The following is a 13,348-nucleotide window of genomic DNA, read 5'->3' on the forward strand; positions in this document are numbered from 1 at the left end:
GGGATTATGTTTGAACTGTTTTTGAGTTTCAGTACAAAGTTTTCCTCTCAGTACATCCTGTTCTTGGTGGATATTTAAGAACCACACCTAAATGAGCAGATTTCCGGCAGATTTCCGACACCAAATGTTGCTCTGAGATGAAAGCAGCCTCTAGTGAATGAGCTCCACTCCTCCCCGTTTAGCCTCCAACAGCTTGACAATTGTGATGCCAATCAACTTAATGACCCTCTGATTGTTTTGAATTTTCATCCCCCCCCCCCCCCCTCCCTCCTCGTGTTGGACACCATCAATCTGTTAAAGTATGTGCTGTTGTTAGCTCTGGGGAGTGGGTAAAAAAAAAAAATCACACAGCACACGGCTATTCCTAATGTCCATCCCTCAGCCCACCTCCACCTCCTCCTCCGCCTTTTTCTCCTTCGCCTCACTCCCTTTGCATTGTTTTACCCTTTCGCTTGGACTTCAGGTAATCGGAAATGGCACTGACCCCTCCTGATCCCCCCGATTACCTTCGTGAAGCGTGAACGTGGTACGGAATCACACATCAGGAGACGACTTGTAATTATTTTTGCGATGCCATCAGCATGGATCAATCACTCAGGGAGGCTGCTAGTGGAAACGCAGCTCGCAGCCATGGACGGAGCCAGCAGCGACCCTCTTTGACTGACAGCTTTGGTAATTAAGTGATTGTATAGACCCCTCTGACTGTTATAACAACCTTGTCAGGGCCAGTCTGCGTTTGGAGCACACTCAAATCAATGTGTTTTACCTACCTCAGACAGTAGGAGCGGAAACAGAGACGTTCCTTGAATATTTGTCGTGGCAGCAAAAAGCTTTGTCTGACACATTGACAACACGCACAAAAACACTCTCACAATACAGAATTTTAGTCTTTTATTTGGAAGGCAGACTAGAAATGTGCAAACCCTAGATGCACGAACAGTAGATCTCCTTCCTGTTTTATCAGATCTAGAATTGCACAGGGTATAATAACACTAACCTGCACTTCAAATTGAACTTGAATGTCAAATGTTTCATTACAGCTCGAGTAGAAATGACGTTTGGAAATTACGTTTAGAGGTTGGAATAAGGTACATTCTGTCCATCCTAAATGTCACTTGGCTCTCACACTGCAACCTTTAATTCCAAAACTCCCAGGATGTAATTTTGCACTGAAATTTGGTTCCCATCATCAAGTCATCTACTCCCCCCCCCCCCCCCCCCCTCCACATCACACGGAAATGAAAAATGTTCTCCATTTGCCAGAGGAGAAGTGTGTCGTCCTGCATGTGTAATCTGATCCCTAATATGCCTGTAAAAGAGAGTAATTGGTGTGAATTACCTCCTCCGCCTCCTCAAACTCTCTTAATATCCAGCACACTGATTGTACAACTAAACACGCTCACACTTTGAAAAGCTTATGAAAACTACAAACTGGGATGTGCCATCAGCTGCTGGGCTCACTGGCAGACAGTCACGTGCTCTGTTTGTTATTGACCGTCTGAACAACTAAATTGGATTCACAGATGCAAATTACAGTTGGATAATTGTAACGGCGAGCGGAATAACCAGGGCGAGTCAAATCAATAGTTTGCTAGTGCAGTCAGTATTAATGAGTACGCAAACTAAACTTCAGCATTCATAACATTACACTCTATAATGTGATTATAATCATTCAAAGGGTCCTATGAAAGGGTTATTGGTGTATTTTAAACAGTGAAGCATCTCTGGATATACAAATATCTAATCTAATGATGTAAAACAGCTGTATTAAATATAACATCTGTTCACATTTCATTATATTTATGATTAGAAGTTATTATAAAGCACTGGTACTATTATCTCTTTCTTTAATTACTGAAGCAGATTTTTTTTTTTTTTTGTGATCACTATGTTTATGAAAACTTATTTTGTCTCCATGACAACTGACCAAAAACGGATGCAGGTCATTGGCTGTGACTGAAAGTTCTGTGACAAATTAAAAAGAGTTTTTTTGTGTGTGTAAAAAGACCGCTAAAGTGACCAACATTTAATTTAGTTTGTAGAAAAGTGGTTAAGAAAGCTGTCTAAAAGCTTGTTATCAGTTTTACTTACAGATGCATTTAAACTACGGCTGCACAATTATTCGCAAAAGAGTAATGTCTTCTCACGCAGCATAAAAAACAACTTTGTTTCCGCTTGTGTCTCCGTCTGTAACTTTATGTTTTTGCTGTGAATGTCTTGGTCTGGTCTCCATTGGAAAAAGAGGTTCTTGATCTCAACGGGACCAACCTGGTTAAAGAAAGGTTAAAAAACATTTTTAAGTATTGGATGGAAAACTGGACATAATTTCCATTAGTTGACGCTTAAACTAGCTTTCATATTAAGCCCCAGGTTAATTGGTGCCAATTGAGTGGTGAAAACTAAACAGCCTTTTGTTTTGTATTTAGGATAAGGAAGAGACATGACAATAAATGTTAAAACTATAGGGCCCGACCGATATGGGATTTTTGGGGCTGATTGTAGAGCGAGAGAGAAATGTACGATGTCGATATAAGGCGATATTTTTCTTAGATCTATCTTCAGTCTTTATGGATAGATAGTTGGATAGATATAGGTATACACACACATTGATTGAGTTGTCAAAAATATTTATAATTAAGACAATATTTTTTTTTTTTTACAGTTGAACGAAAGCCTTTATTGACCAGAATAACAAAGTGCACTGAAACGCTCATTTTAACTTAGAAATGAACAATTGTCAATAGAAATTATTGAAAAATAATTAATAAACTTACATTGAATAAACCTAGTTATATCGGCATATCAGAGATAAAATGAGCCGATAACAATAGTCACGATTTGCAAATATCGGCCAATATTATTGGCAGGCGAATTTATCGGTCAGGCTCTAGTAGTTAAAACATAAAAGAATAAGAGATATACATGAAAACTGTGAGTTATAGATACTGAACACACTATAACATTTATTTATCGCCATTCATCACAATATTGAACAACGTTTTCACACATCGCAATTTTTTCTCATTATCTTGCAGGTCTAATTTAAACGTAGTCAAATTAAAGTTATGACTGATTGTTAATACAAACTTAAAACGTCACTGATTCTGCTCCTAACTTCCTCTCTTATAAACCATTTATGTTGTGTTTTTTTTACTTTCCATGCTTTATGCAGGTAACGTGTTACCTAAAGGGTCTTGAATTGAATCAAGAGTAAGCCACCTTGTTCAAAAACATCTTCCTCTTCTTGAGGGCGACAGTGAATAACTTCTGCTTTGAGTCCAGGACTTTCTCTTCTTATTTTGATGTTATCTGTCTTTTAAATGAAAAGCAAACAGCAGTTAAAATTAACGTCCAATTATTGGCGAGGTGATTCAAACTCGACTGATTGTTTCACCTGAGCTTCATTCAACTGGAGTTGAACTAAGTATTGCAATATAGTTAAAATATCAATGTCACACAGATGTCTGCAAGTCAAACTTGTTAAAGCACCGATCACTTTCAAACCTGTTAGAGATGAGGCAGGCAGTGAAACAAGAGGTGGAATGTATAAGTGCTGACTTTACAAGTCGATCTTATACTGTTTACTTGTAGCTGTAGAACTGCTTCATTAATATAACCAGAAAGTTCCAGTTAGGAAAGAAAGCCACTATTTAAAAGTGAACAGCGCCATGAGTTGAGTTTTATTCAAGGGAGAAAAACTTTATCACATTTTAGGAAGACGTTTATTCTATAGTTTGTCTCTTATATACTCTCAATAATACAAAGCAGTGAAGGTGTTGTCACAAATAGACGTAAGACGATGCTCTCCCTGAATTTTATTTCACAGCATTTTCATGAACCTAAGTGCTTCACAGCAACCAGACATATTATGAGCATGATTTCTTTGTATACACTGTGCTTCTTTAGACCAGTATCTCCAGCTGACGAGTCACATAGATGACCATTAGAGACGCTGGACGTGTAACCACCCAGTTTACTCTCCTGATCCATCTTCTCCTCCTCTACAATCATAATTTCTCTCTTGGCTTTGCGGCGTGACCTCTCGGGAACGACACAAACACACAAAAAGATAAAGTGTGTGATATTTGCCTGAACCAGATACTTCTTCACACACAGACCTCTGTGTGCAGGTGTTAAAATGCTCTTGCAGTTTAGGAAGATATTTCTCACAGGTTCATTTTCACTTTTTTTCCCTTTACTTGAAGTAAGCTTTCATTGCAGCAGGAGGATTTGCACCAACAAGGTTCTGGGGTTTTTAAGGATTGTGGATGATCCAGAGGTCTGTGCATGATGGAAGTTATGACTCCTACAAATGTAGCACACAGACTTTTAGCAAATGTTATTTCATAATTTACTTTCTAAACACTGATGGGCAAACAGACATGTGGGTGATACAGGTTTGATGAGACTTCACACATACCGGCAGACAGCGTGTCCTTTTGCAGCTTTTCATCAATGTAAGTCCCAGACCATCTGTCAAGGACAACAGCAGTTTTAATGGGATGGTCAGTCAGACATTAGGCGTCACCCTGCACATGCCACTGATCTGACAATTTTCAGACATTAGCAATTAGGAACCCAAAAGCGCAATTAGCCCGTTCAAATGTGACATTTTTGATTTGATACATCTCTTCAGAATTTTGCAGATTTTTAAAAAGCCATGATCTCCAGTTAGAGCTGAATCTTGTTTTGTTAATATATATATTTACCTATATATTTATATATTTTTTAATTTAAAAAAATATGTTCATTGACCATGTATATGATTCAGAAACTGTACATTTAAATGTTTTTCAAACAACATGTTGTTCATTTAGACACTGTTATCCTGTATTGTTTATACTTTGTAAAAATCTTCATGATTTCAATTCAAAGCAGTAAAGATTCAGATTGAATTTAGGGGTAAAATTGTCTTTTGTCGTTGCTTGCTTTTCTGGCCCCTTGAATATTTAAAACCAATTGCATCCTATTGTTTATGTTTAAAAACATATTTTTTTATGTTAATAAAATTGGATGCTAATAACAACAAAAATCATGCAAACGAACCAATAAGAAAAACATTGTTCTGCTTTCATAATTTAGTCATATCCAATCTCCAGATCCCTTAATAATCTCTCTCCTCTCCTGATTGGATATTGCATTCATGACGCGCGTGCAATTAAAAAAAATGAACCTCTAATGTGAGCTCATGAAGGCTGGTTCATACAACTACTGTATCGCGTAGAGAGCAGAGGTTTATTGGAGAGACAGGGTTACAGCTATTACATGTTTTTCTTTTGTTGTTTCTTTATTTCAAACTTGTAAAAAAAAAAACCTCTCTCACTTGTTCTGTGTGCGCGTGTCCGGCCGCTCCCGCGTCCTCCCCGCCCTGATTGACAGTCTAAATGCGGGGTGTCTCTGTTGTAAACGCTGCAACTGTGCAACCTAAAGGTCGCCAGCGGTGAAGTGACAGCTTACACGCAAAGCCGCCAGAGAATCAATATGGTGCCAGCCAGAGTTACAGCGGCCCATCATCGACCATCAGCTGAGGCCAATAAGACGATACTCGAACTGGTAGCGTTCAATTTGCTCCTGCGGCGCCCTTAAACCTAATAAAGCGATTGATTGTTCCTGTTTGCGGTTGATGCGCACACTGAGTGACGTGTTTAAGCATCTTTTTGATCTGATGTGAGCGATTTGAAGGTAATAAGGTTCAGAAAAGGCCTGATCATATGTGGACAGGATATTCTAATTGGTTTCCACTGTGGAGAGCCTGTCTGTTGTTTTTCTGTTGTTCCAATGTGTTTCTATAACTGTCACTTTGTTTGAGGCTGAGGCTGCAGGTTGATAATTATCTTAAGTCCCTATTCATTTCATATCAAGATGCAGTGTGGAGTTATTCAGCTCATTAATGGGCGGCTGAGGCCTCCGTTTGCTCCGGATCCGACTGTACACATAGTGGCCTCTCTTTGTCGCCGCCTGGTGGTCAAACTCTGCATGTTTCTAATGCTGGAGAAACCCAGACCATGAAGAGTCCTCTGCACTGATTCACGCTGTTAGATAAAAAAAAAAAAATCACTTTTCTGACAATAAACTCACTTTAACATTTCAAAATATTCTACAAAACAATACAGATTTAATTTAGTACTAAAGCATTAAAGAAGATACTATATTGTGGGGGGGATTGAAATTAAAAATAACATTTGCAATTGAATTTTCTCAAGAAAACATAAAGACACAAAAAAAGTGATCATTTATGCACATGGTATAATTAAAATATAAAAAAGTTGATTATTTTAACCTGCTGATTTACAGTGTGTTGGTTATTCAAAGCGTTTGACTTATTAATGATAACTCAATATTTCTAATTTCTGGAAAAGCTTTACAAATGTAAAGAAATCAACCGACAAAAAGAGTTAAAGTCAAAACATATATTTTTTTTATCGGCTAAGCAAGAAAACTGCAGTATGCTATAGAATAATACAGTAGTCTAATCATTTATTTACTATTCGTTGCATGCAAAAACTAACAGAATCAAATGGAGAAAAACGGAGCATTGCGTTTATTATTTGATACAATATTTGAATACGTGCAATTTAAAAAAAACAACAACAATAAACTATGAACAAACCTACTAATCCGGGATACAATCTTCATCCGTTTTACATCAATAATCAGCACCAGGGTCCTCGTCAACCTGCTGAGGAGGAGGAGGAGGAAGAAGAATAAAAATAGAACAATAATAATAATAATAATAATAATAGTAAGCTAGCCCCGCTGCATGATTCATCCTCAAATTCCGGAAAAGTGCGGAGGCTGATGTGAAGACGAAAAATCAATCTGCAAAAAATGTTACGTCCGCAAAGAAACAGAAAAAAACTCTGTGGAGCACGAGCGTGTGTTCACCTTCTCTGAGAGAAGTGGCATTCCCCCTGAAAACACACACACACACACACACACATGATGCAGAGAGTGTGCACACATAGACAGCCTCTGTCAGATGCACTTTCTCCTCCATATCCCACAAATCCACGTCAGGGGGAAAAAGTGCTGAATTTCCTACTACCTTTGAACGCTCATTAGCACCTCATAATTACTTTACTAATTAAGATGACATGGTTATTAACAAGATGCGCTGTCATGACAGTCACCAGCACTTCTCCTCGTGCCTAAATCTGGCGACCTCGCGGCTCTGAGGATGTATCCAGAGAGATAGATGATAACCGTGACACCACGAGCGCTCAGCATGAAGCATGGACGGATTTTTACATTACAAATAAAAATGAAAACAAAACCTCATCTGAAATTTGGCTAAATTAAAGTTCTATAATTTAGCCTTTTTGAACTGTTACTTACATCTTACTTTAGAAAGTTTAACACGTTGGGTAGTAAAAAGATCAAATATTTTGATTATATTATTGGGGAAAAAATGTATTTATAATTTATCCTACCATAGTGCTGAACAGCCACCGGTGAGTTTAGCCTTTTAGTTCTATTTAACCAAATGATTCATAGCTTTTTTCTCTTCATTCTCCCTTACTTTGTCAGTATTTTCTACCTCAGCTCAGATATTTAATAGAAAACTATTTACAGCATGGCCTTAAAGCACATGCCTGTTTTTTCCCCCAGCTTTTAAAAAAGAGCTTTTCCAGAATTAAACTCAATTCAATGGTTGGCTTGAACTGTCTAGATAAAGAAACAACTCCCTGATTGGTGAGCTGCCGGAGCCGGTCAGAATGTGAGCCAATGGCAGCGCAGGAAGGTGGAGAGGAGGTGGGGGGGGGGAGAGGAGAGAAAAGGCGTCGAGTGTTTATTATAAAGGAGAAAATATTAATTCCCCCTCGCCGTGGGCCGTGACGTCAGTATAGGAAGTCATTGTAGAGCAACACTGGAGCGATTAGCAGCAAAAAGGGGGAGCCTGATGTCGAGGAGTCAGCCCTATGTATATCTCTCTATACGCCTCAACTTTTAACACAAAGTTCAATATCCAAACACAAAAAGCGACGTGGACTACGCAGACCCACACTTTGCTTTTCCGCATTTTCCCTGAATGTAACATCTTGGACCATACACCGGCTGCGTAAGCCGCTTTTAAACGTGGATTTTGTTTCTCTCTTGGGTTTATTTGTCAACTCTTTAATTGTTTTTCTACCTCCGAGTTAATTTTTCTGACTTTCTTGTGATCTGAGGAGAAGCGTGTCACTGTTGTTATGAAGGCTTCTTCTCTCCTTTCTTAACATGGAAGCATCCAGCGGGTCGAGTTTTGGGATAGACACTATTTTATCCGGCGCGTCAAACTCTGGTAACCCCGTGCTAATGAACGGAGACTTTCGTCTCAGCGACAGCAGGACAGCGGATTTCAGGAGCCAGGCGACCCCGTCACCATGCTCGGAGATAGACACTGTGGGAACGGCGCCCTCATCCCCCATCTCGGTCACCATGGAGCACTCCGCCGACTCGCATCTGGTCCAGGACAGCCTTCAGCATCACCACCACCTCCACAACCAGGCGCAGGGTTTGCCGCTGTCGCCGCAGCAGCCGCTCGCCGGGGCCGGCTGCGCCCCGAGGACTGCCACCTCCTCGTTTCTAATCAAAGACATTTTAGGAGACAGTAAACCACTGGCAGCCTGCGCACCTTACAGCACCAGTGTATCCTCACCACATCACACACCAAAACCAGAAAGTGCCACGGCTCCGGACGGCTTCAGGCCCAAGTTGGAACAAGATGAAAACAGAAGCAAGTTGGACAAAAGAGACGATATACACAGTGAAATGAAATGCAACGGTAAGAGCATTTATTTCAGATAATTATACTATTGCTAAAATAATAAGTTTAAATCAATTATTTAAGGTTTAAAAAATGTAGCCATTGAAACCAAATATTGAGCAGACTTTAACCCAAAAGAAGACTAATATAGAAAATAATACAGTAAAAAATAATAAAACCAACATCATCATGTTATGTTTGATTCTTTGTCTAAATCTCAGCCTCCTTTATTAGTCTAATAGATGTGAAAACAGATGTAAGCCTGGTGATTTTCCCTGTGCGCGAGGCCTCCCTAGTGGGTCAATTAGAGAGATTATTGTTCTTCCTGGAGGGGGGATCATGGAGTACTGAAACACAGCTACAAATAGAGATGGATTGACATATTGATTTCTCGTTTTCTTAAGGAAAAGAAGCAAAAAAAGAAAAATCTTCAAGTGACAAATTCACACATTTATTTGTATCGCTTCACTTCTGCAGCACACGTGTGAGCTAGAATAAGTCTACTGCGGGAGTTTGTGTAGTTTTTCTTTAGGCATGTGGGTGTTGTATTCGTGTCCTGTAGACATATAAAAAACCTAGATTATTGACAGCATGTGAAGATATTTTCTAGCAGGCCTTATGACTAATCATGTTTATGTTTTAGGGTCTTTAGAAGAGGGAGACCGAGAGATCTCGAGCAGCAGAGACAGTCCTCCGATGCGCACGAAAAAGCCTCGTAAAGCACGGACAGCTTTCACCGACCACCAACTCAACCAGCTGGAGAGGAGCTTCGAGCGACAGAAATACCTCAGCGTGCAGGACCGCATGGACCTGGCCGCGGCTCTCAACCTGACAGACACACAAGTCAAGACCTGGTACCAAAACAGACGGTAAGAAACCTGAGACCCACCACTGACCGAGCCGTTCACTGCAGACACAACAAACTCACACACAGGCACAGACTGAACACACTAAAGGTCCAACACAGCAGAATGTTTTTATTTTTATTTTTAAAAAAAATACTGATCTGTGTCAGCAGCATTAAGATGAACAGTAACATGCTGCCTGCATCATTTTAGAAGCAGCTTCTTATTAATGGACGCTGTGAAATTATTAAAGTCGCTACCAAAATTACGCCAGAACTTTTCTTCCTATTTTTATTGATTTATTTCAAAGTTTTAAAGGCAATTCAATACGTATCTGAGGTGTGTTTTGACAAGGTTTTGATTTTTGCACTATATTTTTTTCTCCTTACAATTAGTATTCAATGTAAACTTTTTGTGTGTTTATATGTAAAGATGCAAAACTTGTATTTTCTTTTATTTTCATTTGTACCTTAAAAAAGAAAAAAATATTTCTAAACTTAATTTTTTGTTTCATTTAGACTCACTTGAGACTGAATATATGACGAATATAAAAGATATAATTAAAAAAAAGTCATGGCTCGTTTATGTCATGTAGAAAAAAGGAAATCTGAAAATGTATTTTATTCTTATAAGAATTCTGCTTTAATTTTCAACAGCTCCACTTTCCATATTAAAACATTTAATTATTGCACGTGTTTAATTTCGGTGTCACTTACAATTTTTCCTTGCACCTCATGTTGTTAATGCACGTTGCTGACGATGCTCTTGAGTTTTTTAAAGAAAGCACACGCAGTTAAAAAACCAGCCTGTGATTTGTGTATTTCAACTTTATGAAAATGAAGGAGTCATTCAGTACTTCATTGAAGTGTGAATCTGTTTGAGAGAAGTCTGCTTTGAAGAGTTTGGGTTAAAGCACATCATCAGAAGATATCTCAGACTGTGCATATTTCTTATTTTGTCCTTAGCCTAATTAAACTCTAACGGTAAATTGGTGCGCGCGATAATTAGACCTCCGCGTGCCAATTAAAGGGGCGTTTGGGGAATTAACGCGAGAGCTCTGTGATTAAATAATTCATCTGTTGTATTTTGATCTGATATCCAGGACGAAGTGGAAGAGGCAAACGGCGGTGGGATTAGAGCTCCTGGCTGAAGCAGGAAACTACTCGGCCTTACAGAGAATGTTCCCGTCGCCATATTTCTACCACCCGAGCCTGCTTGGCACCGTGGACAGCACGACGGCAGCCGCGGCGGCCGCAGCCATGTACAGCAGTATGTACCGGACTCCTACTACACCGCATCCCGGCCTCCAGAGACCTCTGGTCCCGAGGGTGCTCATTCATGGCCTTGGGCCAGGGGGGCAACCGGCACTAAACCCCCTCTCTAACCCCATGGCCGGCACACCGCATCAGCGATAAAAGACGAAAAAAGACGAGCAAAGACGATGACCAGATACCTGGTTGAACACGTGATGTGAGTAACTGCATCGGATCCACATTGCAGGACTTTTTCTCTCCCCCCCTAAAGACACATTTAAAGACATTTTACAGAAGTAAAGGAGCTATTTAATATAGGCCCAGATAGCCTAAAAGCCCAGTCCTATAAAGACTGATTCTGTCCGGGCCGAGACAGACTCCAGGACTGCTCATGTCTGATTGTTTGTTTGTTTGTCTTTTGTACAAATACACTTACATTAGCAAATAAACTTATAAAGTTTATTAGATGGAGAAGAACGGAATGAATAAAGAAGCAATGATACTAATGCAATTGTTTAAACGTTTCTATTCAAACCCGAGTTTAAATTTCAGTTTTTACGCAAACTTTAGAAAGAAGCGTTGCAAAAACAACAAAAACAACAACAGGTTAATTTATGAAATGCTGAGTATTAATCGAAATCTGGTTATTCGATGATTCGCTTCATAAATAAATCAAAAATGTATTATATACAAATACTTCACAGCTTTCTGCATCCTTAATTTATTAAAAATATGCTTTACAATAAATACCTGTGTAGGTATTTGGACAGTAATCTATAATTGTAGTTGTGTCTAATCCACTTAATCGCAGAGCATAATTTCTTAAGGCTGGTTTATTTTTATTTACATCAATGGATCAACGTCATTATTTTCTATGGGACCACATTAAATTAAAAAAAGTGATTTAGTTTCAAACTTAACCACAGACTCGAGGTCACTTTTTCCACGCCTTGATGTTTGTCTTCAGCAGCACATATACATATGGATGCGCAGCAGCTGATTGGTGCTGGCCTGAATGGTTTTGATGAGTCGGGGATACTGGGAATGTGGCCTTGGCTTAGCAGCTGTTCCCTGGGAGCGCAGCAGACAATAAGCCTGAATTTCTCAGCGTGAGCGATCAAGACCAGAAAAAAAAACCTGCAGATAATCTGCTGTTTCTCAGTACCCAATAGACGTTGGTGAACTTGTTTCAGGAAGTTTGGAGTGGAAATAATCTGCCCTGACCTTAATGCACATTATTTTATTTCTAAGTGTCATTTTATTTCTTTGCATCCCTCTGGCATCATTTTCCTTTGTGCGTCATTTGGCACATTTTTCGTAAGATTTAATTTACGAAAAACGTAAATACGCACACGTTTGTGTGCGTAAAAGTGATCATCTCCTCGAGATTCTCAGCAGTTTACTCCGGTGTGTCTTCTCTGCTACAAGATGCATCTTCAGCAGCATCACTAAACAAATAGAGCGCGGATGTGAAATTAAATGTTATCAAAACACTTTGATTTTATTTAGCCTCCTTTGAGCGAGCACCCCGGAGAATATGGCGGGGAGGCTCTCCATGTGAATTAGCGCCTCGGGGCTCGTTTGTTTGGGTTTCTCTTCTTTGAACATTATTACAGTGAGCCAGTTTGACCTTTGCTGCTCCATATTAAAAAAAAACAAAAAACAAGGCATATATGCAAACCTGCAGTAGCCATAAACACGTTAGTTTTGTCTTTTGATAAAGCATGTTAAATACTCTGTGCGCTTATTATTATTATTATTTTTGGATGCTGATATTATTATTACGTAAATTTGAAAGAAAATTCAAAAATGATGAATTTTACTACTCGTTGTCGAGTATAAGTATAATTTAAATATTTATCACAGAAGCAAAGCGGTCATGCACACAGACCGACAGCCACAAACACACACAGTTTGCCAGTAGAAGCAGTGAACACAGGCTTAAGTTAATACTGTGAACACATGTTAATGTCGCCTGTTTAAGCTGTCTGCTTGTCATTCACTGCATGGCCGACTCTCGCTGTCATTTTAAGCACAACAGTGTCGCTGATTTCTCTTTCTGCAGCTTTTGCATGCGTGGGTTTCTCCTTTAAGGACACATTAGACCCATTACATGCATTTTCTCCATTTAACTTAATAACCCGGATCACAGTTATTATTGGCTCGAGTGTTCACAGAACAATTATGGCGCGCTCCTCGTACAGTACACTCAGACTAATTACACTAAATACAGCGTCCATTCCCATTAAATCTCAGCGTTTATGGATAATAAAGCGAAAAAAAAACATCAGAGCGTTGCAGGATGAATCGCTCCTTCTTAGCCTTTTTTCTTTTTCTTTTTTTTACAGAGAAAACATCTCTGGCCTATATCGCCTATGTTGAAAAATATTAGCCTACCATATTGACCCTACAGCTTGTGCCCATTACAGCAGTATAGAGCCGACGCATGTTGTTCATATGCATGACTTCTGCAGCATTATTTATTTATTGCACTCTGCGGGTGG

At 39.3% G+C, this 13,348-nt stretch overlaps 1 protein-coding gene and 1 long non-coding RNA gene across 3 annotated transcripts; one reads left to right on the top strand and one right to left on the bottom strand.

Moving 5' to 3' along the window:
- Positions 1–849: 849 nt before the first annotated feature.
- On the bottom strand, positions 850–7,712 carry LOC136179419 (uncharacterized). Its single transcript, XR_010666556.1, has 3 exons — positions 7,431–7,712; positions 6,611–6,679; positions 850–6,032 (listed from the first exon to the last, which is right to left on the bottom strand). It is a non-coding gene; the product is annotated as an uncharacterized lncRNA (long non-coding RNA).
- Positions 7,713–7,879: 167 nt separating this feature from the next.
- On the top strand, positions 7,880–11,350 carry barhl2 (BarH-like homeobox 2). 2 transcript variants are annotated; one of them, XM_020632421.2, is made up of 3 exons: positions 7,880–8,764; positions 9,399–9,615; positions 10,694–11,350. In XM_020632421.2, the coding sequence occupies exons 1-3, from the start codon at positions 8,218–8,220 to the stop codon at positions 11,004–11,006; spliced, it is 1,077 nt and encodes a 358-aa protein (XP_020488077.1). In that variant the 5' UTR covers positions 7,880–8,217; the 3' UTR covers positions 11,007–11,350. The 2 variants fall into 2 exon arrangements, with proteins under 2 accessions (XP_020488077.1, XP_020488069.1); XM_020632413.2 differs by having other exon boundaries at positions 7,882–8,764; positions 9,390–9,615.
- Positions 11,351–13,348: the final 1,998 nt, after the last annotated feature.

This window comes from Labrus bergylta, chromosome 6 (genome assembly GCF_963930695.1).
Source record: "Labrus bergylta chromosome 6, fLabBer1.1, whole genome shotgun sequence".
NCBI lineage: Eukaryota > Metazoa > Chordata > Actinopteri > Labriformes > Labridae > Labrus > Labrus bergylta.